Here is a 25,464-nt window from a genome sequence, read left to right on the forward strand (position 1 = left end):
ACCAAGTCCCTGCTACTTCCCTGCCAGCCTGCAGCCGGCACAATACACAGATCTGCTCGTTTCCAGTGGTCTAGGCTCACAATTACATCTACCTAGATCAGGGGTGTCAAACTTAAATTCATCAGGGGCCGCATCAGCAGTTTGGTCACCCTCAAAGGGCCGGTTGTATCTGTAGGTCCCCCTGTATAATTATAATGCCATGACACCACAGGCTGCTCCCCCTGTATAATATAAAATGAATGCCATGACACCACAGGCTGCTCCCCTGTATAATAATAATGCCATGACACCACAGACTGCTCCCCCTGTATAATATAATAAAAGTAATGCCATGACACATAAATGATTATACAGGAGGAGCACCCCGTGTCTGTCACTGCCGGGCATCAGAGGGAACAGGCGGCTGGGCCCCCCGCAGCGCTTGCTCCTCCAAGCAGTGGCGGGGGCTGCCACACGGTGGCTACGCCACTGCGCATACATATGTGCCTACAGGAACATGGCCGCCGACAGTGGAGGAACAGGTAAGGCGGCCGCGGGCGTGGACGCGGCCCGCAGCACTCCTGTTTTAGACACACTGCCCCTGCGTGCTATCTCCTCGCGCGGGCCACATGACGAGGTCTGGCGGGCCGGATTTGGCCCGCGGGCCATGTGTTTGACACCCGTGACCTAGAGTTACAAGAATGACTAGGTTTACTGTACAGGCACAAATATGTCATGTGTTAAGAATCTGTCTGCTGTACATGAGGTTGTGAGTTTGAGTCCCCTGCATGAGCATTAACAGGCTGAAAGAGGGTGTTACTGAGAAACAACTCATGTGGGCAGAGCGGACTGTGCAGGCGGTGGCCAGATCACATCGGAGTCTAGCATTTATAAATTACATTCTACAAAATGATAGCGACAATTTGATTGGCTGTTTCATTTTAGAAGTTCTAGTGCTATTAATGTGTTACTGTGTATATGCAGACCTTGCGGAAGACCATATATTCTCATTGCGATGGGTTGATGGAGAGTTTGCTGCATCGACGCTGAAATTACAAGGGGGAAACAACCCTCCGTTTACCACGGGCTATGCACAGATACTTGCTGCGATATGTCTGCAGTAAACACCTCAGTCCACGGGGAACTGTACCGCGTGCTAATAAAAGTCCTTGTAAAACCAATATGATTTTTCTAGCTGCCATAAAGTCCCCGCAGAAGTCATCTCTTTACGAGGATGCCCAGAGAGGTGTCATGTGCTCTTTATCGTTTCCAAGCGCAAATGCAATTAAATAAGTTTCAATTGACACTTTTACTGTAGGAACTGGGGGGGGGGGGGGGGTTATTCTACACAACTTCAGATTCCAGGTTCAGGAACGTTTCCTGTTTAATGAAGTGGCGTTGTTAGAAGTGGAAAAAAATCTATAATAAAGCAATTATTTTACATATTAGGGACGTGTGCATCAATTAGAATGTACGCCTTATCTGATAGGTCTGGGAGGTTTTCAGATATACTTAGAAAGAAGGAAAATGTAAGATAATTGGGATTTTTCTTAATGCATGATCTGTGAACTGGTGCTAAGGATGACATCTGTTGAGGCATAAATTGCTGCAGAGCGGTCCACTGCTCGAGTGAAGCTATTAAAGATGAAAATGTGGAGTAATATTTTAGCACACGGCACCGGGCAGTGAGCAACTGACATCATCGCTTATACAACTGTGGTCAAATATAACTTTCACCTACAGCAGGTAGGGGAATGAAGGAGTATGGCGAGCGTAAGTCAGTTTGGAATGGCAGTTGGTGGCAGTTGGGGTGGCTTCCCCTGTTTTAGTTTTGATCTGTGCTGCAGCCCCTTCTCTTGAACCTCTATTGGTTGGCAGTGGTACTTTATCTCTCTCTACTTTATATCTCTGCAAGCTTTGATACATATACCCCTTTGCCTCTAAAATGACAGCTAGGAGCTGTAGTTGGTACTTAGGACCTTATTCTGGTCCACACGCAACGCTGCGTATTTAGCAGCGTTGCATGTGGATGTTACGGCGCCCACCGTCCGCAGGTTTGCCCACCTCCCCCTTCGCACGCCAGAAATCCCCCGAATGGCTGTGATTGGAGCTTTAGCATAAACCTCTATTCGCAGCCTTGGGTGAAGGGGAGAATGATTTCTCCAGCGCTCGCAGATGTAAGAAACCTCTATGGTGTCTTACATCTGCGAGCGCCCTGTGGAGGACACGGGCAGGCAGCTGACATCAGATGCCCGCCCCCTGCACCCGCGTCACCGGGCCATTCGCATGGGAACACCCCGTGTTTCTCTGGGTGTTCCCATGGGCTCTGTCACCCTCCGCTGCCCCACGCACCCCGCCCGCACTGCTAGGTGCGAGTGGGACGGCGGACATGCAGTTTGCCGTGCCTGCCCGCACCTTGCGTCTGCACAGACGCTAAAAATCGGTCCTCCGATTAAACTACAATAACTCCCTAAATCTAGCTCAACATTAGCTTACACTAAGCTTTGATACATCTCCCCCTAAATTAAATTGAATAATCCTGGTGATTCTAATTCTTTCTCCATGGATTAGACCACAGGTTCTCAAAGTCGGTCCTCATGACCCCACACAGTGCAGGTTTTCAGGTCTCCTCACAGAATCAATTAAAATAATTAGTTCCACCTGTGGATATTTTAAAATGTGTCTGTCAGCAATATGGGCACCTGTGCACCTGCCGGGTGACCTGGAACACGTGAACTGTGTGGGGGTCCTGAGGACCGACTATGAGAACCCTTGTATTAGATTATACCGAATGCTTCATGGCGACCGCTCCGTGCACCACAGAACTTTTGGGACCGTCAGACCCCTGACAGTAATACAGAATGTGAGGCCGTCAGCATCCGCTTACTCATCAGTACCCACAACCCTCTATCCGCCCATCTGCAGCAGCGACGTACTCTGTGAACAATCCTCCGTGATGAAACATCATCCAGACATTTTGAAAACCAATTAAAATAATACCAATTCAAGTCAATCTAAGTTGTAAATTATGGTTACATTTGCATAACACTAAGGGAATTAAAAAGTCAATGTCTGCCTTTAATTCTTTTATCTCCACAAAACTGGATTTGGAAGGGAAAGAGCAGAGATCTCCATCCGGATAACACAATATTCTCTCAGTACAATGCGGGACGCTAAATTGCCTTTACTTATTTAAGTGTCTTCATTGCATTAGGGCTCAGCTGCAGAGAGACCGAGCACAAAGTCAGTGCAATGGAATCTCTTATATATTTAGCCAGATCTGTCACTCAACCCCTGTGGAGAACGTTCCTGTGTAGAACAGTTTCACTTTCATGTGTCTGACGTTCCACCCCCTTGACATCACCTCCCCCCGCCCAGCCAGGGCTACAGTACACGCCCACCATCCACCATTACTCCACAGCCACCATCCACCATTACTCCTGCACATCCCTACCCTCTGCCAGGACCCCCGCGACCCCCCTCCCGCGATTCGCGGGACCCCCCCCACGACCCCCCCTCCCGCGATTTGCGGGACCCCCCCGCGACCCCCCCTCCCGCGATTCGCGGGACCCCCCCTCCCGCGAATCGCGGGACCCCCCTCCCGCGAATCGCGGGACCCCCGCGACCTCCCCTCCCGCGATTTGCGGAACCCCCGTCACCCCCCCTCCCGCGATTCGCGGGACCCCCGCTTTCCACCCTCCCGCAAGTCGCGGGACCCCCTCGAACCCCGCGAACCCCCCCTCCCGCGATTCGCGGGACCCCCGCGACTCCCCTCCCGCGATTCGCGGGACCCCCGCGACCACCCCGGTATCCGGACTATTGTTAGACAGCACTTACATCGACAGCCATTACATCGACACCATTAGTTCGACACCTCAATAGGTCGACATGGTTTTAGGTCGACATGTCATTAGGTCGACAGCTCATTAGGTCGACAGCTCATTAGGTCGACATGTTTTTAGGTCGACACTGCCATTAGGTCGACAGTGTCTATGTCGACAGTCAAAAGGTCGACATGGGTTTTTTCACTGTTTATTGAGCCGACATGTGCCGACAGGCGGTATTTCATGCCCTACTATCCACTAGGGCGTGGTGGGAGAATAAAATAGTGTGCCGAGCGCAGCGAGGCACCGTGCCCGAAGCATAGCGAGCGGCTGCGGTACACTTCAAACTGTGTCCATGTCGACTGTGTTGACATTTCGGCCAAAAAACAGTGAAAAAACCCATGTCGACCTTTTGCCTGTCAACATAGACTCTGTCGACCTAATGGCAGTGTCGACCTAAAAACATGTCGACCTACTGAGCTGTCGACCTACTGAGCTGTCGACATAATGACATGTCGACCTAATGGTATGTCGACCTAAAACCATGTCGACCTAATGGTGTTGATGTAATGGCTGTCGATGTAAGTGCTGTCTAATATCCGTCCCAGACCCGACCACCCCCTCCCGCGATTCGCTGGACCTCCGCGACCACCCCCTCCCGCGAAACGCGGGACCCCCGCGACCCTCCCGCAAATCGCGGGACCCCAGCGACCCCTCCCTCCCACCAGCCCCCTCCCGCGATTCGCAGGACCCCTGCATCCTCCCCTCCCGCGATTCGCGGGACCCCTGCGACCCCCCCCTCCCGGCATTAAAAGGGCCCCCCGCGACCCCCCCTCCCACGATTCACGGCACCCCCCACCTACTATGATTTGCGACCCCCCTCCCGCAATTCGCGCCGCCCCCTCCCGCGATTCACGGAACCCCCCGTAGCGCCCCCCTCCCGCGATTTGCGGGCCCCCTCGGCACTTCTCGCGATTTGCGACCGCCCCCTAATTCACACATTCGGGGACCCCACCTCCCGCGATTCATGCCCCCCTCACGCAATTCACGGCACCCCCCACACTCCCCTTCCTGCGATTCGCAACCCCTCACGACCCCCCCCCTCCTGCGATTCACGAAACCCCCCGTAGCGCCCCCCTCCCGCGATTTGCGGGCCCCCTCGGCACCTCTCGCGATTTGCGACCGCCCCGTAATTCACACATTCGGGGACCCCCCCTCCCGCGATTCATGCCCCCCTCACGCAATTCACGGCACCCCCCCATACCCCCCTTCCTGCGATTCGGAACCCCCCACGACCCACCCTCCCTTGATTCACGCCCCCCTCATGCAATTCACGGCAACCCCCCACACCCCCCCTCCTGTGATTCGCAGCCCCCCCACCACCCCCGCCTCCTGCGATTCATGACCCCTCCCGTGATTCACGGACCCCCGCACCACCCCCCCTTGACTCACGGCACCCCACGCGCCCCTCCCGCAATTCACGGACCTCCGCAACCCCCCCTCCCGCAATTCACTAACCCGACAACCCCCCTCCCGCAATTTGCGGACCCCCCTTCCCACGATTCAAGCGCCCCCGCCCACGATTTGCGGACCCCCGCCCCCTCCCGCTAACCGCGGATCCCCACACACCACCCCCCCTCCCGCAATTTGCAGACCCCCCAGACCCCCTTCCGGCAATTCCACCCCCCAGCGGACCACCGCGGCCCCCGCTCCCGCATTTCACGTACCCCCGTGACAATGGGGGATCCTGTACCACCACAAGCAGGTACCGCCCCTAGGTGGGAAATCCGGCCCTGGCTGCCGCACTGCAGGTTTCCCCACTGCCCTCTGCACCAGCGCCACAACTTTTATCAATGTCTTGCCCACATACCACTATTATACAGCCTCCTGCTCTCATGCACGCTCACTCCCTCCCAGTGGGAGGAGACGCTCACCCACTGCCGGGAGCTGCATACTGTCCCCCACCCTCCTCCAGTTCTAGGGATGCCCATCGACCATCAATGATTTTCAAATAATCGATAGTTTATGGCCGATGTTGAATACTTTTGCCATCAATGTGGGAGGACACTGCCCTGCCTCCTGTTCTCCTGCCCCGTAACTTCCGCCAGTGGAGACCCGCTCACCCTGTGTTGCCCACATTCCCCTATCATGCTTTACCGCCCAGCCTCCTGCTCTCATGCACCCTAACTCCCACCCAGTCGGAGGAGACACTGACTCCTGTATTTCTGTGCTGCCACGCTGGACCCTCACCCACTGGCAGAAGCTGCACAGTGTCCACCACCCTCTTTAGTCCCCCGTATGCCCACACACCCCTATCACTACCCAGCTTCCTGCTCTCCTGAACCGTAACTTCCACCACTGGGTAATCGCTGACGCTGTGTTGCCCACATACCCCTATCATGCCTCATATCCCAGCCTCCTGCTCTCATGCACCCTAACTCCCACCCAGTAGGAGGAGACACTGACTCAGGGCCACCGTCCGGTACTTCTGTGCTGCCACGCTGGACCCTCACCCACTGCCAGAAGCTGCAATACAGGGCATCTTTCATACAATTCTAACCATATTTCTCACAATACAAATGTTCACAAATTAAGGGGCGTAGCCCCTTACGCCGGTGTGAAGAGCGCCCGTAGGGCGCGATGAATCACCTAGTCCTAAATAAAGAGTGAGGTCGGAATAAAAGGTGGAGTGTTTTATAGAAACCTGCATAGACACCAATGGATAGGATGGTACTACAAGGCCAGCACTTACAATAGGAGAGCCAGGGCAGGCATCTAGAACGCCAGTGTGTATGTCGCTCATTCAATGTTGTACATGTCCCTGCTGACACCAACCTCTACAGTGAGCGAGCAGTGGCCGGTAGCTCTTACTGCGGAAGATGCCGACTGCTGCTTATCATTGTTATGCACTGTGTGCTGCTGGGTTATGATGGCATGGCCAAGTCCGGGGGCAGACGGTGAAACCTTGCACTCATGGGGAGGGGGCAGAGGCACATCTGGGGGTAGAGGGGGCAGAGGCACTCATGGGGAGAGAGGGGGCAGAGGCACTCATGGGGAGAGAGGGGGCATAGACACTCATGGGGGTAGTGGGGTCAGAGGCACTCATGGGGAGAGAGGGGGCAGAGACACTCATGGGGAGAGGGGGCAGAGGCACTCATGGGGAGAGAGGGGGCAGGGGCACTCATTGGGAGAGAGGGGGCAGAGGCACGTGTGAGGAGAGAAGGGGCAGAGGCATTCATGGGGGTAATGGGGTCAGAGGCACTCATGGGGGTTAGTGGGAGCATAGGCTCTTATGGGGATAGAGGGGGCAGAGACACTCATGGGGAGAGAGGGGGCAGGGGCACACACTGGGAGAGGGGGCAGGGGCACACACTGGGAGAGGGGGCAGGGGCACACACTGGGAGAGGGGGCAGGGGCACACACTGGGAGAGGGGGCAGGGGCACACACTGGGAGAGGAGGCAGGGGCACACACTGGGAGAGGGGGCAGGGGCACACACTGAGAGAGGAGGCAGGGGCACACACTGGGAGATAGGGCAGAGGCACACACTGAGAGAGCAGGCAGGGGCAAACACTGGGAGAGGGGGCAGGGGCACACACTGGGAGAGGCGCAGGGGCATGCATGAGGTGAGGGGGGCAAGGGCACACACTGGGAGAGGGGGCATAGGCACTCATGGGGAGAGAAGGGGCAGAGGCACTCATGGGGGTAGTGGGGTCAGAGGCACTCATGGGGAGAGAAGGGGCAGAGGCACTCATGGGGGTAGAGGCGGCATAGGCACTCCTGGCTAGAGAGGGGGCAGAGGCACTCCTGAGGGTAAAGGGGGCAGAAGCACTCCTGGGGGTAGAGTGGGCAGAGGAACTCATGGGGGTAGAGGGGGCAGAGGCACTTATGGGGAGAGAGGGGGCAGAGGCACTTATGGGGAGAGAGGGGGAAGAGGCACTCATGGGGGTAGAGGGGGCAGAGGCACTTATGGGGAGAGAGGGGGCAGAGGCACTTATGGGGAGAGAGGGGGAAGAGGCACTCATGGGGAGAGAGGGGGCAGAGGTAATTATGGGGGTAGTGGGGGCAGAGGCACTCATGAGGAGAGAGGGGGCAGAGACACTCATGGGGAGAGAGGGGGCAGGGGCACTCATTGGGAGAAAGGGGGCAGAGGCCTTCATGGCGGTAGAGGGGGCAGAGGCAATCATGGGGCAGAGGCACTCTTGGGGAGAGAAGGGGCAGAAGCACTCATGGGGGTAGTGGGGGCAGAGGCACTCATGGGGATAGAGGGGGCAGAGACACTCATGGGGATAGAGGGGGCAGAGGCACTCATGGGGATAGAGGGGGCAGAGGCACTCATGGGGAGAGAGGGGGCAGAAGCACTCATGGGTCGAGAGTGGGCAGAGGAAATCATGGGGAGAGAAGGGGCAGAGGCACTCATGGGGGTAGAGGGGGGCAGAGGCAATCATGGGGGCAGAGGCACTCATGGGGAGAGAGGGGGCAGTACTTGGCACACTTTACCATTCCCAACTTTGGTCCATGTGCATTGAAAAGTCATGTTGACCTTTTCATGTGTTGACCATTGTCGTCGATCTTTTGACTTGTATTGACCATTTGTCGATGTCAATCTATCGCATGTGTCAACCTATTGACAGGAGGGAGGCTGGCTGGGGAGACAGGAAGGGGCTGGCTGGGGAGACAAGATGGGGGCTATCTAGAGAGACATAAGGCATTGGCTGGAGACAGAAGTAGGTTGCCTGGAGAGACAGAGAAGGGGGAGCGCTGGCTGGTGAAAGAAAGTGAGAAAGATGAAGTGGAGAGAAATAAAGTACCAATCAATCAACACTCCTGAATGTAATTTTATGGACTGCTGTATCAAGCAGCAGAGCCGGCCTTAGGCATAGGCAAACTAGGCAATTGCCTAGGGCATTTGGAATGCCTAGGGGCATCAGCAGATTCTGCTGATTAAAATGATATGCAGCATGCCTATATTTTGTGTGTGAGTGAGGCTGTATCTGCATATGAAATAGTGTATTCATGGAAATCACTGTAACATAGCATTCTGTATGCAGGTACAGCCACAGTCGCACACAGAATATATTCATGCCACATCGGAAGCTCCTTGTGTGTGCTGGTCATAACAATGCAAATAAGATGAATTTTCAGCAAAAAAGGCACCCAACGTTAGCAGAACTGGCCAGGAGCTGCATGGCCTATTGAGGCAAGATGTATGTGGAAACATCTGTATCCAAGCAAAGGCAGAGGTCACAGTGTTTGCGGCTGTGCGAGTTCTGACTGCGGGTAGCAGCAGCGTAACTATAGCACCGCAGCCCCCGCCACCGCGGGGGGGGCGATGTGCATGTGGGGGCGCATGTGGGGGCGCCGGGAGCTGCGGTGCTATAGTTAACCCCCCCCCCCAATCCCCCGCAGACTTACCTATCTCGCTGGTCCCGGCGGCTCCGCTCTTCTGCTGAGGACCACCACAAAATGGCCGCCCCCATATAGCACACAGTTCTCTAAAACTGTCTGCTGTATGGGGGCGGCCATTTTCTGGTGGTCCTCAGCAGAAGAACGGAGCCGCCGGGTCCAGCGCGATAGGTAAGGCTGTGGGGGATTGAGGGGGGGTTTGCATGGGCGGCGGGTCGGGGGGGGTAGGGGTGCTTGGCGGGGTGGCGGCGGCGGGGGGGCGCCCCCCCCTAACGGCGGGGGGTGCCCAAAACGTAGCTACGCCACTGGCGGGTGGGTTGGTTGTGCAATAGTGTTCGACATATGTGTAAGGGGCATTATGTGTGTCATGTTGAAATGCATTAATAATGTGCAACATATGTGTAACAGGCATTATGTGTGTCATGTGTATAAGGGCATTAATAATGTGCAACATATGTGTAATGGGCATTATGTGTGTCGTGTATAAGGGCATTAATAATGTGCAACATATGTGTAATGGGCATTATGTGTGTCATGTGTATAAGGGCATTAATAATGTGCAACATATGTGTAAGCAGCATTATGTGTGTCATTATGTGTATGAAGGGCATTAATAAAGGTTAGGGGCATTATGGTTATAAGGACATTAATAATGTGTGTCATGTGTAAGGGGCATTACTGTGTGATATTATCAGGGGTGCCGAGAGAAAGGGGTAAAGTGGTACTACTGTGTGATGTAACGTGAATAAGGGACACCATTGCATGATATAATGTGAATAAAGTTGCACTACTGTGTGGCATAATTTGAATTGGGGGTACTATTGTGTGGCCATGCCCCTTCCCAGCAAGAACACAACCCCTGTTTGGGCTGCGCACCGAATGTGTGCACTGTTTCTATTCAAAATATTGCGGGTAGGAGCACCAAAATGATGACTGCTATGATGAGGGTTGGTGGTGCTGGGAAAGGGGAGCAGGGTCAGAGGCGGAACTAGTGGCGGTGCTAGGGGGCACCAGCCAAAATCTTGCCTAGGGCGTCATTTAGGCTAGGGCCGGCTCTGTCAAGCAGTGAAAAGAGTGGAGAAGTGACCTAGAGTAGAAGTTGCTCATAGCAACCAATCAGCTGCTGCATTGTATCACCTATCCTTCTCTCCCATCTCCGCCAGCACCCTCACCAAACATTCCACTTCATCTGGTAGGGTGCTCCCACTGGCTACTATAGTAAATATAAGCTGCTTAGTTACTGGAGACTTGTTCCTGGCTTTAGAGCTGTATAGTTGCCACCATGTTTAATTGATCAGCTAACTCTGGTTTCTCCCAATAATAGATGGGCTAGCTTCCACCTGACTAGTCACCAATCAGGGCAGGATTAACAATGGTCCGGTTGGAGCTACAGCACCAGGCCCACTCTCCTATGCCCATTTTGTAGTTGAGGGCCAGGGCTTTCCAACGAGCCCAGCCCCGTGTCGCTAGCCCCCTGGGCACCTGAGATACTGCCAGACAAACCTGGAGCGTTTTCCCCAAAGGATAACATGGGACCCGCTAATTCCGACCCCCATCCGGTTCCAACAGCTGCCAGTTCCCCCTCTGGCATCACAGAAGATCGAGGTTGATCTCAGTCGAATCCAAATGGCCGGACTTCAATCTGATACCAGGCTGGTCCATATGGGTTCATTGGTTCCAGAGATATTGTGGGTAAACCGATTTTTTTCATTTCTGAAATGTAATTTCATGGCTGTTCATGTTGTTTCAGGGCAGATTTCTCTGGAACCTAAGGGCCCAGTTTAACGGGACCAAAATCATTCCAAGCCCACTAAAAAGTTCTTCAATATGATACAGGTCTCACGTAAATGGGTCAGTTGGTTCCGAAGATATAGCTGGTTGGTTAAAGGGGGTGGTTCTCTCCCCCTCATACCAGAAAATGCAGGGACTAGGCTGGTGTAAAAGGGGCCAGCCTAGGAATGGCCCTCCATGATCCTGGGACCATATTTCCGGGTAAGTCCCTGCATTTTCTGGTGTGAAAGGGGTATAATTTCAAATAGCCGGGACCTGCAGTGCTCTGAATACAGCCCCCTGATCTCTGCCCGGCAGTGGCTGTCCCCCAATTCCTGCGAGCATGTATTCCCCCTTGGCAATTAGCATGTAATCCGACATGGCAACGAACATGGAACCCCTGGCAATGAGCATGGAACCCCTGGCAATGTGCATGTAGGTAAGCAGCACTTATGTAGCATCATTTTTCATAGGCATTATGGTTTTTGGCATAATACTGTACGTAATAGACATAATGTGGTGTGGCTTAACATGTAATGGGCATTATGGTGTAGATTTTTAATGTGCGCCTATGGCGCGCAATGCCCCTGATTATGAAGCATATTGTGAATTTTTGCTCAATCCTTTTGGTCTAGTGTGTATTTTAGCTCAATCCATGTGGCAAAATGTGAATTTTGCCTTAATCTGTGTGGCATAAAGTGAATTTTGACTCAATCCGTGTGCCATAGTGTGAATTTTGGCTCAGTCGGTGTGAATTTTAGCTCATTCCATGTGGCATAATGTGTAAGAGGCAAGTACAGTATAAGGGGGTTACTATTGTGTTGCCTGATTTGTATAAGGGGTATATGGTGTGTTAAACTTAGGTGACCACATAAATGGTGCTGAAATGTTGTCTACCAAGTTTCGGCTTTCAGTAATTTTTTTATGACTGCAGTGCCGCCTCACCCCGCAAGTATCCTAGGACATCGGCGTCCTGCGGGTGCTTCTTTGGAGGGCACCCGCCAATATATATCCCTGCATTTTTACTATGCCAGCCCCCTGCCTTTTCCAGGCATATATAATTAGTTGAAAGTATTTACACAAATAGAGACACACCCATGAGCAGACCACCCAACCAGAACACTGGTCACACCCCCCACATTATTAGGTGCTGGCCACAACCCCTAATATTGTGCATAATAGGCCCTTGATCATGTTTAGCTCCAGGCCCATTTAGACCTTAATCTGGCACTGTCACCAATGGAAAGCCCACGCACCCTATTTAAATCCATCAGCTGCATCTGCCCATTGCCAGTACAACACATATCTTACCTGTTACTGGTTTCAGTATCAGCAGCTCTGATTCCTGGCTGGAGTTCAGCAGTTCCTGTTCCCTGCTTCAGCTTCTTCTAGCTTGTGTCTGTGGACAATCCTGTGCAGTGTCTACACCGCTAATACTGGTTACTGCTTGTAAAGCCTGTGCAGGTAACCACTGCTCTCCTGTACAGTCCCAGTCTGCCAATCATTCCTATATGCAGTGCATGTGGGTATGTACTCACAGCAGCAGAGTGCATATCCTTCATAAGTATTATCACTCACAGCGTGTAAGCCACACTTGCCTACTTTTGAAAACTAGTTTCAGGGAGATTATAGTTGGTAGTTGAATTTTGCACAGCACCCCATTCAGGAGGAGTGTCATGCTCCACCCAAAGGGCGTGTGTAGTTCCATATATGGAGAGATTGTGAAAAGAGATTGTGAACGAGGCACCTAGAAGCGTGGGTGTGTACTGCTACATCTGAGAGGAATCATGTAAAATGACATATCCAATTGTAGATGAGCCCCAAAGCGGTTAGTAAGAGATACTGTACTTGGTAAAATGCTGGGAAATGGTGCTGATGATTCAATTTAAATGTATCTAACAGCGTAATGTGGGCTAGGTGACATGAGGGAGATTGCTAACCTAATGAGGGAGAGAGGGAGATTGCTGCTATTTCAGGTGGAGGTAACTATGATGTAACAGTGTAATGTGGGCTAGGTGACAGGAGGGAGATTGCTAGACTAATGAGGGAGAGAGGGAGATTGCTGCTATGTCAGGGAGTCTCCTGCAGAATGCAGGACGGGAGGTAACTATGATGTAACAGTGTAATGTGGGCTAGGTGACATGAGGGAGATTGCTAGACTAATGAGGGAGAGAGGGAGATTGCTGCTATGTCAGGGAGTCTCCTGCAGAATGCAGGAGGGGAGGTAACTATGATGTAACAGTGTAATGTGGGCTAGGTGACATGAGGGAGATTGCTAGACTAATGAGGGAGAGAGGGAGATTGCTGCTATGTCAGGGAGTCTCATGTAGAATGCAGGAGGGGGGAAAACTATGATGTAACACTGTAATGTGGGAGATTGCTAGACTAATGAGGGAGAGAGGGAGATTGCTGCTATTTCAGAGAGTCTCCTGCAGAATGCAGGAGGGGAGGTAACTGTGATGTAACTATGATATCTACTTACATATTGTAATAAGTAGATACCATCTATGTATACATTGTAATAAGTAGATACAGGCTTGGTACAGTATATAGACAGGTGATAAGGAGATACAGGCTACAGTATATACTGTACTCAGTGTAATAATGAGATACAGGCTATATACACAGTGTAATAAGGAGATACAGGCTGCAGTATATACAGTGTAATAAGGAGATACAGGCTACAGTATATACACAGTGTAATAAGGAGATACAGGCTACAGTATATACACAGTGTAATAAGGAGATACAGGCTACAGTATATACACAGTGTAATAAGGAGATACAGGCTACAGTATATACACAGTGTAATAAGGAGATACAGGCTACAGTATATACACAGTGTAATAAGGAGATACAGGCTGCAGTATATACACAGTGTACAGTAGTAAGGAGATACAGGCTATATACACAGTGTACAGTAGTAAGGAGGTACAGGCTATATACACAGTGTACAGTAGTAAGGAGATACAGGCTGTATACACAGTGTACAGTAGTAAGGAGATACAGGCTATATACACAGTGTACAGTAGTAAGGAGGTACAGGCTATATACACAGTGTACAGTAGTAAGGAGATACAGGCTATATACACAGTGTACAGTAGTAAGGAGGTACAGGCTATATACACAGTGAACAGTAGTAAGGAGATACAGGCTGCAGTATATACACAGTGTACAGTAGTAAGGAGATACAGGCTATATACACAGTGTACAGTAGTAAGGAGGTACAGGCTGTATATACAGTGTACAGTAGTAAGGAGATACAGGCTGTATACACAGTGTACAGTAGTAAGGAGATACAGGCTATATACACAGTGTACAGTAGTAAGGAGGTACAGGCTATATACACAGTGTACAGTAGTAAGGAGATACAGGCTATATACACAGTGTAATAAGGAGATACAGGCTACAGTACAGTATATACACAGTGTAATAAGGAGATACAGGCTACAGTATATACACAGTGTACAGTAGTAAGGAGATACAGGCTATATACACAGTGTACAGTAGTAAGGAGATACAGGCTGCAGTATATACACAGTGTACAGTAGTAAGGAGATACAGGCTGCAGTATATACACAGTGTACAATAGTAAGGAGATACAGGCTATATACACAGTGTACAGTAGTAAGGAGATACAGGCTATATACACAGTGTACAGTAGTAAGGAGATACAGGCTATATACACAGTGTACAGTAGTAAGGAGATACAGGCTATATACACAGGGTACAGTAGTAAGGAGATACAGGCTATATACACAGTGTACAGTAGTAAGGAGGTACAGGCTATATACACAGTGTACAGTAGTAAGGAGGTACAGGCTATATACACAGTGTACAGTAGTAAGGAGATACAGGCTATATACACAGTGTACAGTAGTAAGGAGATACAGGCTATATACACAGTGTACAGTAGTAAGGAGATACAGGCTATATACACAGTGTACAGTAGTAAGGAGATACAGGCTATATACACAGTGTACAGTAGTAAGGAGATACAGGCTGCAGTATATACACAGTGTACAGTAGTAAGGAGATACAGGCTATATACACAGTGTACAGTAGTAAGGAGGTACAGGCTATATACACAGTGTACAGTAGTAAGGAGATACAGGCTATATACACAGTGTACAGTAGTAAGGAGGTACAGGCTATATACACAGTGTACAGTAGTAAGGAGATACAGGCTATATACACAGTGTACAGTAGTAAGGAGATACAGGCTACAGTATATACACAGTGTACAGTAGTAAGGAGATACAGGCTACAGTATATACACAGTGTACAGTAGTAAGGAGGTACAGGCTATATACACAGTGTACAGTAGTGAGGAGATACAGGCTACAGTATATACACAGTGTACAGTAGTAAGGAGATACAGGCTATATACACAGTGTACAGTAGTAAGGAGATGCAGGCTACAGTATATACACAGTGTACAGTAGTAAGGAGATACAGGCTACAGTATATACACAGTGTACAGTAGTAAGGAGATACAGGCTATATACACAGTGTACAGTAGTAAGGAGATACAGGCTGCAGTATATACACAGTGTACAGTAGTAAGGAGATACAGGCTGCAGTATATACACAGTGTACAGTAGTAAGGAGATACAGGCTATATACACAGTGTACAGTAGTAAGGAGATACAGGCTATATACACAGTGTACAGTAGTAAGGAGGTACAGGCTATATACACAGTGTACAGTAGTAAGGAGATACAGGCTGCAGTATATACACAGTGTACAGTAGTAAGGAGATACAGGCTATATACACAGTGTACAGTAGTAAGGAGATACAGGCTATATACACAGTGTGCAGGAGTAAGGAGATACAGGCTACAGTACACTGTATACACATTATAATGAGATACAAGCCATATACTCATTGTAGCATGTGTAATCCTTAGAACGGCCGCCACAGTTGTTAATACATGAAGTTACTTTGCATCAGCCCTGTACCCCGTATAACACGGTGCCAGTCCTGCCCCTGGCACATGCTGTAGAGTTGGGATGCTCTGCCCATCTCCCAGGGAAACCACAGGAGTATCTCCTCCAGCAGCAGGCAGCCGTTAGTGTGAGTGGTGGGGGGGATCTTAGCTTGTTCTGTGCCCCCCCTCTGCCCAGCCCAACTCCTGATGCTGGGAGCTCTGCCTGTGATGGATATACAGCGCTGATCCACCGCACATTCCCCCATTATCAGGCAATGTACCAGTGAGGGAGGGACTGGTGCTCGGGAGAGGGAGAGAGAGCAGCTGCTGCTGACGATTTATTGTTTTTTTTTCCCCTTCTTTTTTTCCCTGTCCATTTAAACCCCTCCATAGCTGCATCCAGTGACAAGCAGCCTGTTGGTCCATCCCCAGCCCTGAGACAGTAGTGCATTGTGCAGCAGAGGTGCAGGATGTAGTAAGGGCAAGAGCAGGATCTACCAGCGCCTAGAGCAAACCCCTGGCACTGCCCAGCTGTGTGCACCCCCAGGACCCTCTCTGGATAACAGGATTCCCCCCATCTGCGCTTGGAACCAGGATCCCCTCTATCTTGTACTCAGGAGCCACCACACAACCCCTCCTTCCTGGCTCACTACCACTTGGACCCCCTACTTTCTCCCAGGATACCAGGAGCCACCACACAGACCCTTGCTGGCTCAGCTCAGCACTTGGACCCCTACAGGAATACCAGGAGCTGGGCACTTTCAGGATTAGTGTCAGCAGAGCCAGGATATCAGGGCTCCCCTGTTGTGTGATCCCAGGATATCATTGTTAAACGCACGGGGGTAAGCGCACAGGGAAAGCGCACAGGGTAAGCGCACAGTGCGTCTTGGTGGATGAAGTTGGCAGCAGGGGGTGCGTTTAAACATCCCATCTCTGGATTGCGTCCCCTTGGATTGTACAGCTGGGATCTACAGGGGGATGTGTATAATACAAGGTGCAGAGAGTAAGTTACACACCTGCAGCGGAGGAGCCCAGAGCTAAACCGAGGATCCACTTCCAAATCCCAGTCCCTGTGCCCCCCCCAGGAGTCAGCCACCATGAGATCGGTCAGGCTGTGTGGATGCGTCCTGCTGCTCCTCATCTGCGGTAAGTACTATGTGCTGCGATGTGTGGCAGGACTGGCATCAGAGGGCATAGCATTGGTGTTCTGTGTGACTGCACACACCAGTCTGGGCATCATGTGCTATGATGTGTGCACAGGCTGGCACTGAGTTGGCACTGCATTGGGATGTGCACATATAATCCTGACACTTTTCTTCATATTGGCATTGTGCATACAGTATTACCATTCTATAGTGGCATGGCATGGCATGGTTTGTGGGGTGGGCACCCGGAGACTAGAACTGATCTGGGTATCTGTCTCTTGGCGCTTCTGTCGTGGGCAGTCTGTGCATCCACACATACACGTATGACTGGCAGTACAAACCTGAGCACGTACAGGCTGGTTTTACACTGGCATTAACCTGCTGAGGGCATTGCACAGCACAGTGTGTCATGGGACTGGCTCCTGGTTGGGGGGGGGGGGGGGGGGGGCAGTAGTGTCATGTTTGTATACAACTGGAAATGGCAGAATAATATCCTGCATATGGACTGGCAGCTTGGTGTAGGGCAAATGGTGTTCTCAGTGTCCTAGAAGTGTAATAAGCCCGTTGATTTCCAAGTTGGCATCATACTGGCATTGACAAATGGACTTGGCCGCACATTAGTAGGGGTTGAAGAAATTGAGTGTGGGAACAGAAATTGGTGTAGTGTGTTAATATGCAACGATATAGTATTTGTGTGTGTGTCTATACTGTATAGATAGATAATATATATATCTTGGACTCTGGTCCAAGTATTGCAGCCCTACCAGCAGTGAACATAGCATGGTACTACTGTGTGCCTATGTATTGGCATTGCATGCATTTCCTAGAGTGCAGTTGCTTGTGTAGAATTCCCAGCCATGCAGGAACCACAGAGCCGAGGTTCCCCATCTGTATTTCTGCACAAGTCTCTCCCAACCTCAGTGGATCTCTCTTATGTATTAAGGCTGAGGGGTTGCAGAGTGATCCCTTCAGCTGAACTAGACTCTATGGCCAGTCTCCCCTGCTGATGTGATTCTGCTGTTATGTCGTCTCTAAGCACGCTTTTATCATGTGTGTGGAACATTTTGTAGTCACTTTAATTCCAGGACCCCTTATAACAACCCCCCCCCCTCCCCCCATGTCACCAATACCTCAACCCCTCTGAAGCCTACACACATTTCTCCTGGCTTTTACCTGCCATTATTTATACCCACCTTTGCCAGTGTCCCTATAGCTGTACTGCGTTCGATGTGCCAGTCTTGTTTTTTTTTTTGTCTGGTACCTTTTCCCTGTCTGGTGACCCCACTCTCTGTCTCCTCTCTGTGCCCCCACAGTTCCCTCCACATTGCTGTATAATCATTTCTGCCCTGGATGAGGTTGCTCAAGCAGCACCTTGCAAAATTTACAATCTATTTAATAGCTTTTTTTTTTTTTCATCATTCCCATAAAAACTATCAGAAGCAAACGAGTCGCCTTTTCCCAGCGCTCCGCTTGCTCCTGATCCATCCACATACAAGTGCAGCCTTGCTAGAGACCCTTTAACACAAGTGCATTGTTTGCAGAATCTGAGCAGGAATTAACAGGGCTGACAATGAGCCAATCCTTATAGCTGCATATTTCATATGGACTTATTAGCAGCACATTGATGATCTATTTGATGAGATTAAGTCATTGTTGTTGAACAGCTTACACTTTGTACAATCTGGGGATTTGCTAATGCTATTTGTGCTAATACCATATTTAACCCGCAGACTCAAACAGGTGAGTGTGCTTTATTTGGGGAGGTGAGGAGTATTAAACTGGATTAAAAAAAATATGAAAAATAATTAGAACTGAAAAAGTTTCGGATCAAGTGGGTTACCCATTTCTCGGCGTGGAAGAGAGAAGAGTTAAATCTTTGTAATCGAAAGGATTAGCCTTGGAGAGATTGTCAGTGCAAATTCTAGCGGTAACCCTACAGATGCCAGTGTGGAGCCTTGTGCACAAACCTTCTCAATAGTCCTTGCTATCATTTTCTGCTGCCACACCGCCTGTAGGAGACAGTCTACTCCTGTGGAATAGCTTTCTCTGTGGCTACTGAGATCCTATTACTAGGAATCAGATTCTATAAGAAGTTCTGCCACACAGCCAAACTCCTTCCTAACCCAGCATCCTGTGGCATAAGGGCGTCCCAGCTGCTCGGAGGCAAGATAAATGGGTTCCCCTCTTCCCCAAAAACACACATACAGTACCACCTGCTAGAAATATATGTATGCATGTGTGTGTGTGTGTGTGTGTGTGTGTGTGTGTGTGTGTGTGTGTGTGTGTGTGTTATGTTTAAAATGAAGAGAGTGTGATGTCTAAGGTCCTGCTAGGAGGAGGAGTCAGCCACAGAAGCAATATTGATGGCTTTCAATTACCTGATTCAAACTTGCAGGGGAGGAGAGGTGCCCCCTTGGGAGCAGGAGCCCGGCGGCAGATGACTCCATTGCCTCCCAGTGTTACACATCTGCCAGCATCCTCAGCTGCCTACATGCCTCTGCCAGAGCCTCATACCTCCATAAGAGTCTACGTACCCTAGGCAAGGCCCAGATATGGATCATGTGATAGACAGTGTCGACACTAAAAGGTCAATATGCACAGGACAAGATCGACAGTGACACAAGGTTGACTTGCACAAGCATCATTTTGACCTGTCTACATATGAAAAAGTGTCAGTGTCGACACGAGCGAGCGGACCCCCGCAATTAGTGTAGCGTGTACACTCGCATGATGAGCCAAGTGTGCTACAGTAATTGGGGATCCACTCGCTCAGGTGTCAACATTGGCAACATGACCTTTTTCATGTGTCCATCTTTTTCATGTCGATCTTTTGCTCATTATAACCTTTTGTCAATGTCGACTTTGTGCATGTTGACCTTCTGGTGTTGACATATTGTTTGTCAACCTATACAAAATGTCAGCCTATCCTACAGATCCCGTAAGGCGCTGCTATGGGCCCCCTCAGCGCCCTCCATTGGTAAAAATAAAATCCTACATGAAATAATTTGGGCCCATCTGCTCCCACAGGGCCTGGAGCTTAAGTTACGTAATAGATGATCTAGCCCTAGGCAGGAGCTTATAATGTATAATGGATGATCTAGCCCTAGGCAGGAGCTCATGTTGCATAATGGATGATCTAGCCCTAGGCAGGAGCTTATGTTACGTAATGGATGATCTAGCCCTAGGCAGGAGCTTATGTTACGTAATGGATGATCTAGCCCTAGGCCGGAGTTTATGTTACGTAATGAATGATCTAGTCCTAGGCAGGAGCTTATAATGTATAATGGATGATCTAGCCCTAGGCAGGAGCTCATGTTACATAATGGATGATCTAGCCCTAGGCAGGAGCTTATAATGTATAATGGATGATCTAGCCCTAGGCAGGAGTTTATAATGTATAATGGATGATCTAGCCCTAGGCAGGAGCTTATAATGTATAATGGATGATATAGCCCTAGGCAGGAGTTTATAATGTATAATGGATGATCTAGCCCTAGGCAGGAGCTCATGTTACATAATGGATGATCTAGCCCTAGGCAGGAGCTTATAATGTATAATGGATGATCTAGCCCTAGGCAGGAGCTTATAATGTATAATGGATGATCTAGTCCTAGGCAGGAGCTCATGTTACATAATGGATGATCTAGCCCTAGGCAGGAGCTTATAATGTATAATGGATGATCTAGCCCTAGGCAGGAGCTTATAATGTATAATGGATGATCTAGCCCTAGGCAGGAGCTTATTTTACATAATGGATGATCTAGCCCTAGGCAGGAGCTTATGTTGCATAATGGATGATCTAGCCCTAGGCAGGAGCTTATGTTACGTAATGGATGACCTAGCCCTAGGCAGGAGCTCATGTTACATAATGGATGATCTAGCCCTAGGCAGGAGCTTATAATGTATAATGGATGATCTAACCCTAGGCAGGAGCTTATTTTACATAATGGATGATCTAGCCCTAGGCAGGAGCTTATGTTGCATAATGGATGATCTAGCCCTAGGCAGGAGCTCATGTTACATAATAGATGATCTAGCCCTAGGCCGGAGCTTGTGTTACACAATGGATGATCTAGTCCTAGGCAGGAGCTTATAATGTATAATGGATGATCTAGCCCTAGGCAGGAGATCATGTTGCATAATGGATGATCTAGCCCTAGGCAGGAGCTTGTGTTACATAATGGATGATCTAGTCCTAGGCAGGAGCTTGTGTTACATAATGGATGATCTAGCCCTAGGCATGAGCTTATGTTACATAATGGATGATCTAACCCTAGGCAGGAGCTTATGTTACGTAATGGATGATCTAGCCCTAGGCAGGAGCTTATGTTACATAATGGATGATCTAGCCCTAGGCAGGAGCTTATAATGTATAATGGATGATCTAGCACTAGGCAGGAGCTTATGTTACGTAATGGATGATCTAGCCTTGTGTTGCATAATGGATGATCTTGTCCTAGGCAGGAGCTTATGTTGCATAATGGATGATCTAACCCTAGGCAGGAGCTTGTTTGTTTAATGGATGATCTAGCCCTAGGCAGGAGCTTATGTTGCCTAATGGATGATCTAACCGTAGGCAGGAGCTTATGTTGCCTAATGGATGATCTAACCCTAGGCAAGAGCTTAGTTTGTGTAATGGATGATCTAACCCTAGGCAGGAGCTTAGTTTGTGTAATGGATGATCTAACCCTAGGCAGGAGCTTAGTTTGTGTAATGGATGATCTAACCCTAGGCAAGAGCTTGTTTGTTTAATGGATGATCTAGCCCTAGGCAGGAGCTTATGTTGCCTAATGGATGATCTAACCCTAGGCAGGAGCTTATGTTGCCTAATGGATGATCTAACCCTAGGCAAGAGCTTAGTTTGTGTAATGGATGATCTAGCCCTAGGCAGGAGCTTAGTTTGTGTAATGGATGATCTAACACTAGGCAGGAGCTTAGTTTGTGTAATGGATGATCTAACCCTAGGCAGGAGCTTATGTTGCCTAATGGATGATCTAACCATAGGCAAGAGATTAGTTTGTGTAATGGATGATCTAACCCTAGGCAGGAGCTTAGTTTGTGTAATAGATGATCTAACCCTAGGCAAGAGCTTGTTTGTTTAATGGATGATCTAGCCCTAGGCAGGAGCTTATGTTGCCTAATGGATGATCTAACCCTAGGCAGGAGCTTATGTTGCCTAATGGATGATCTAACCCTAGGCAGGAGCTTATGTTGCCTAATGGATGATCTAACCCTAGGCAAGAGCTTAGTTTGTGTAATGGATGATCTAACCCTAGGCAAGAGCTTAGTTTGTGTAATGGATGATCTAACACTAGGCAGGAGCTTAGTTTGTCTAATGGATGATCTAACCCTAGGCAGGAGCTTAGTTTGTTTAATGGATGATCTAACCCTAGGCAGGAGCTTATGTTGCCTAATGGATGATCTAACCCTAGGCAGGAGCTTATGTTGCCTAATGGATGATCTAACCCTAGGCAAGAGCTTAGTTTGTGTAATGGATGATCTAACCCTAGGCAGGAGCTTATGTTGCCTAATGGATGATCTAACCATAGGCAAGAGATTAGTTTGTGTAATGGATGATCTAACCCTAGGCAGGAGCTTAGTTTGTGTAATGGATGATCTAACCCTAGGCAAGAGCTTAGTTTGTGTAATGGATGATCTAACCCTAGGCAGGAGCTTAGTTTGTGTAATGGATGATCTAACCATAGGCAGGAGCTTAGTTTGTGTAAGGGATGATCTAACCCTAGGCAGGAGCTTAGTTTGTGTAATGGATGATCTAACCCTAGGCAGGAGGTTATGTTGCCTAACAGATGATGTAACCCTAGGCAGGAGCTTACTTTGCGTAATGGATGATCTAACCCTAGGCAGGAGTTTATGCTGAATAATGGATGATCTAACCCTAGGCAGGAGGTTATGCTGAATAATGGATGATCTAGCCCTAGGCAGGAGCTTAGTTTGTGTAATGGATGATCTAACCCTAGGCAGACTATGTTGCATAATGAATGATCTAACCCTAGGCAGGAGCTTATGCTGAATAATGGATGATCTAACCCTAGGCAGGAGCTTATGTTGCTTAATAGATAATCTAGTTCTGGCCTTACATGCAGACTGGGTACATGTAGAATACTGTATACTGGATACCATCAAGGTTTCCAGGGACAGACTGGCTGTACTATAAGGATGTGATGGGACAGTAGAGGAAGTGATTGAATGTAAACTGATCCGGATTCTTCACAATTCAAATATCAGAGAATAAAAGTTGATCAGACCAATCAGCAATGTGAACATAGCGTCCGGCATTTCACCTTCTTTGTATTGCTGTTAATGATTCTGAGTATTGCTGTTAATGGTTCACATAGCTAATTACATTGCATGGAGGAAATATTATTTATTTTCTTTTTTAATAGCTGCAAAGTAACATGATGAAATAATAGTGGACAGAAGTGCGCCCTGTTTTCTTTCTGTGAGAGGTTTGTGCTGAATGTAACTGTACAGGGTATTTTCCTGATCATGCTGTGTGTACAGTATATCTCACTTACCTTATATTTATTTAGCTAAACTGACTAATTAGAATGGCTTACTGTATATGGTATAGCCGTGTGTCTAGCAGGCTTTAAGTGCCTGCTGCTCCAGTATTCAGCAGCACTTACTATTCCCCCTGGTTACATACCCCAGCTGCAAAACAAGCCGCACTCATGTGTGTATTTAAGGTAAGGACGGATTAAACAATCACCACATAAAGGAAGAGTCTGCTGGTCAAGCACATGTGATCCCACGACAATAGTCAATCAATCTATTAGTAATGTCTAGCTGGCTCCTGTTCACCAGTGGAGGCAGCCATATTGGTGGGCCCAAGTTCATGAGAATCCAGTGTATGGGGTTAATTTGATAAGGGAAGATGTGCAGCTGGTGCCAGGGGTTTGCCATTGCGACAGCATTGGCACACCAGTAGGGGCACGCTACATTGTCCAGATTGTACCCCTAAATTGCTCATTTTTCTTTGTACTCACATAAGGGTGCATGTATGAATGTACAGCTTCAGTCTTACATATATATAATGGTGTGGGCACACCTATAGATCAATTAATTAACTCCTATGAAGATAGTGGGACTTCACAGTGCCTCATTCACTGAATACTGACAACGCATTTCGCCATCCAGAATACTGAGAATTTCACAGAAGGAGGATTGGGCCATACCCTCCAACAATTCCAACTGAAAAATCGGTACAGGCCAGTGGTGTGTGGCCATAGATAGAGGCGTGGCCATTTGTAAAGGGGCGTGGTCTTGATACTTAACACTACACATCCCATTTTAAAATAAATCCTGCGCTGGCTGTCCCTACCTGGAACAGTCAGTCCCGTCAGCTGTGCGGAGCCAGAAGAACAGGTGCCAGGTTCTCCATGCTGCAGCAGATTAGGCCGCACACTGGTGACTTCACGCTGCCCACTCACTGATCCCGGCAGCGGCGGCTTGTGCTGTACCAGTTGGGTGCGGCATGGGGAGAGAACAATAAATTTAGTCACTGGCTTCCCACAGCCGTGACGTCCCCCAACCAGAGTCTCTTCCTGAGCAGCTCGAGGCGGGCCTGCCATGTCCCACCGCCGTGCACCCTGGGAGATGTAGTCCTGGCCGGCTGCTCTCCCACACTCCCTGGGGAGCAGTCGGCGATGTTATGAACTACATCTCCCAGAGTTTTGTCAGTCAGCCAGAAAATCGGTACAATGGGTAAAGTTCGTTTTGGCCGGTACAGACTGTTAAAAAACGGTACTGCACCGGCTAAAATGGTACAGTTGGAGGGTATGCAAGGCTATGTTGGAAGGCATTCACCAGGCATTTTATCATCAAGACCTGCCCACTTCAGGGCGAGATCTGTGGGTGGTCTTGTGTTTCCTGGATATTCTGGGAAAGTAATCAGATCTCCCTATGTGTTCCCTATATGTACTTGACTTTCACAAAGATAAAAGTCAGATAAAGTAAAATAATAAAAATAAGCTAAAATAAAAGAATCATTCTAAAATACAGAATTTATCATAACTGGAGAGCAGGTCCTTGAATCTGCAGATTCTTAAAATCCTCCCACTATCCATCTCTGTTCTAGGCGAATACAGTTTGTATGAGTCAGGCAACGGTTGTCAATGCCCCTCCCACCTTGAACCTACAATTAATTAAATGGAGAGATTAACAGCACCTGTGGAATTAAACCAACACAGATTCTGGCATTATAGAGAAGGCCAATACTGGAACGAAGGGGTTTATTTTACGGATATTACCGTCACAGGTAAATGCTGCACCTCATTGAAATCAAACCAGATTCCAACTGTAACACAGCCTGAAATATGTTAGAAGCTGATTGGCTGATAGTTTTTCCTTTCTCCACTTTATCTTTCTCCAAAGTTTGATGCTGTACATC

The 25,464-nt window shown here is 49.0% G+C and overlaps 1 protein-coding gene across 1 annotated transcript in view; it reads left to right on the top strand.

The window, feature by feature from the left end:
* The first annotated feature begins 15,987 nt into the window (after positions 1-15,987).
* The window catches only part of GFRA4 (GDNF family receptor alpha 4), a 319,424-nt gene continuing 309,947 nt past the window's right edge, over positions 15,988-25,464 (top strand). Inside the window, exon 1 of the mRNA XM_083185261.1 lies at positions 15,988-17,055. Coding sequence (XP_083041387.1) covers positions 17,007-17,055 — 49 coding nt within the window. The 5' untranslated portion in view covers positions 15,988-17,006. The remainder of the gene's footprint in view (positions 17,056-25,464) is intronic.

The sequence above is a fragment of the Crinia signifera genome, chromosome 1 (genome assembly GCF_055691185.1).
Source record: "Crinia signifera chromosome 1, ASM5569118v1, whole genome shotgun sequence".
NCBI classification, from domain to species: domain Eukaryota; kingdom Metazoa; phylum Chordata; class Amphibia; order Anura; family Myobatrachidae; genus Crinia; species Crinia signifera.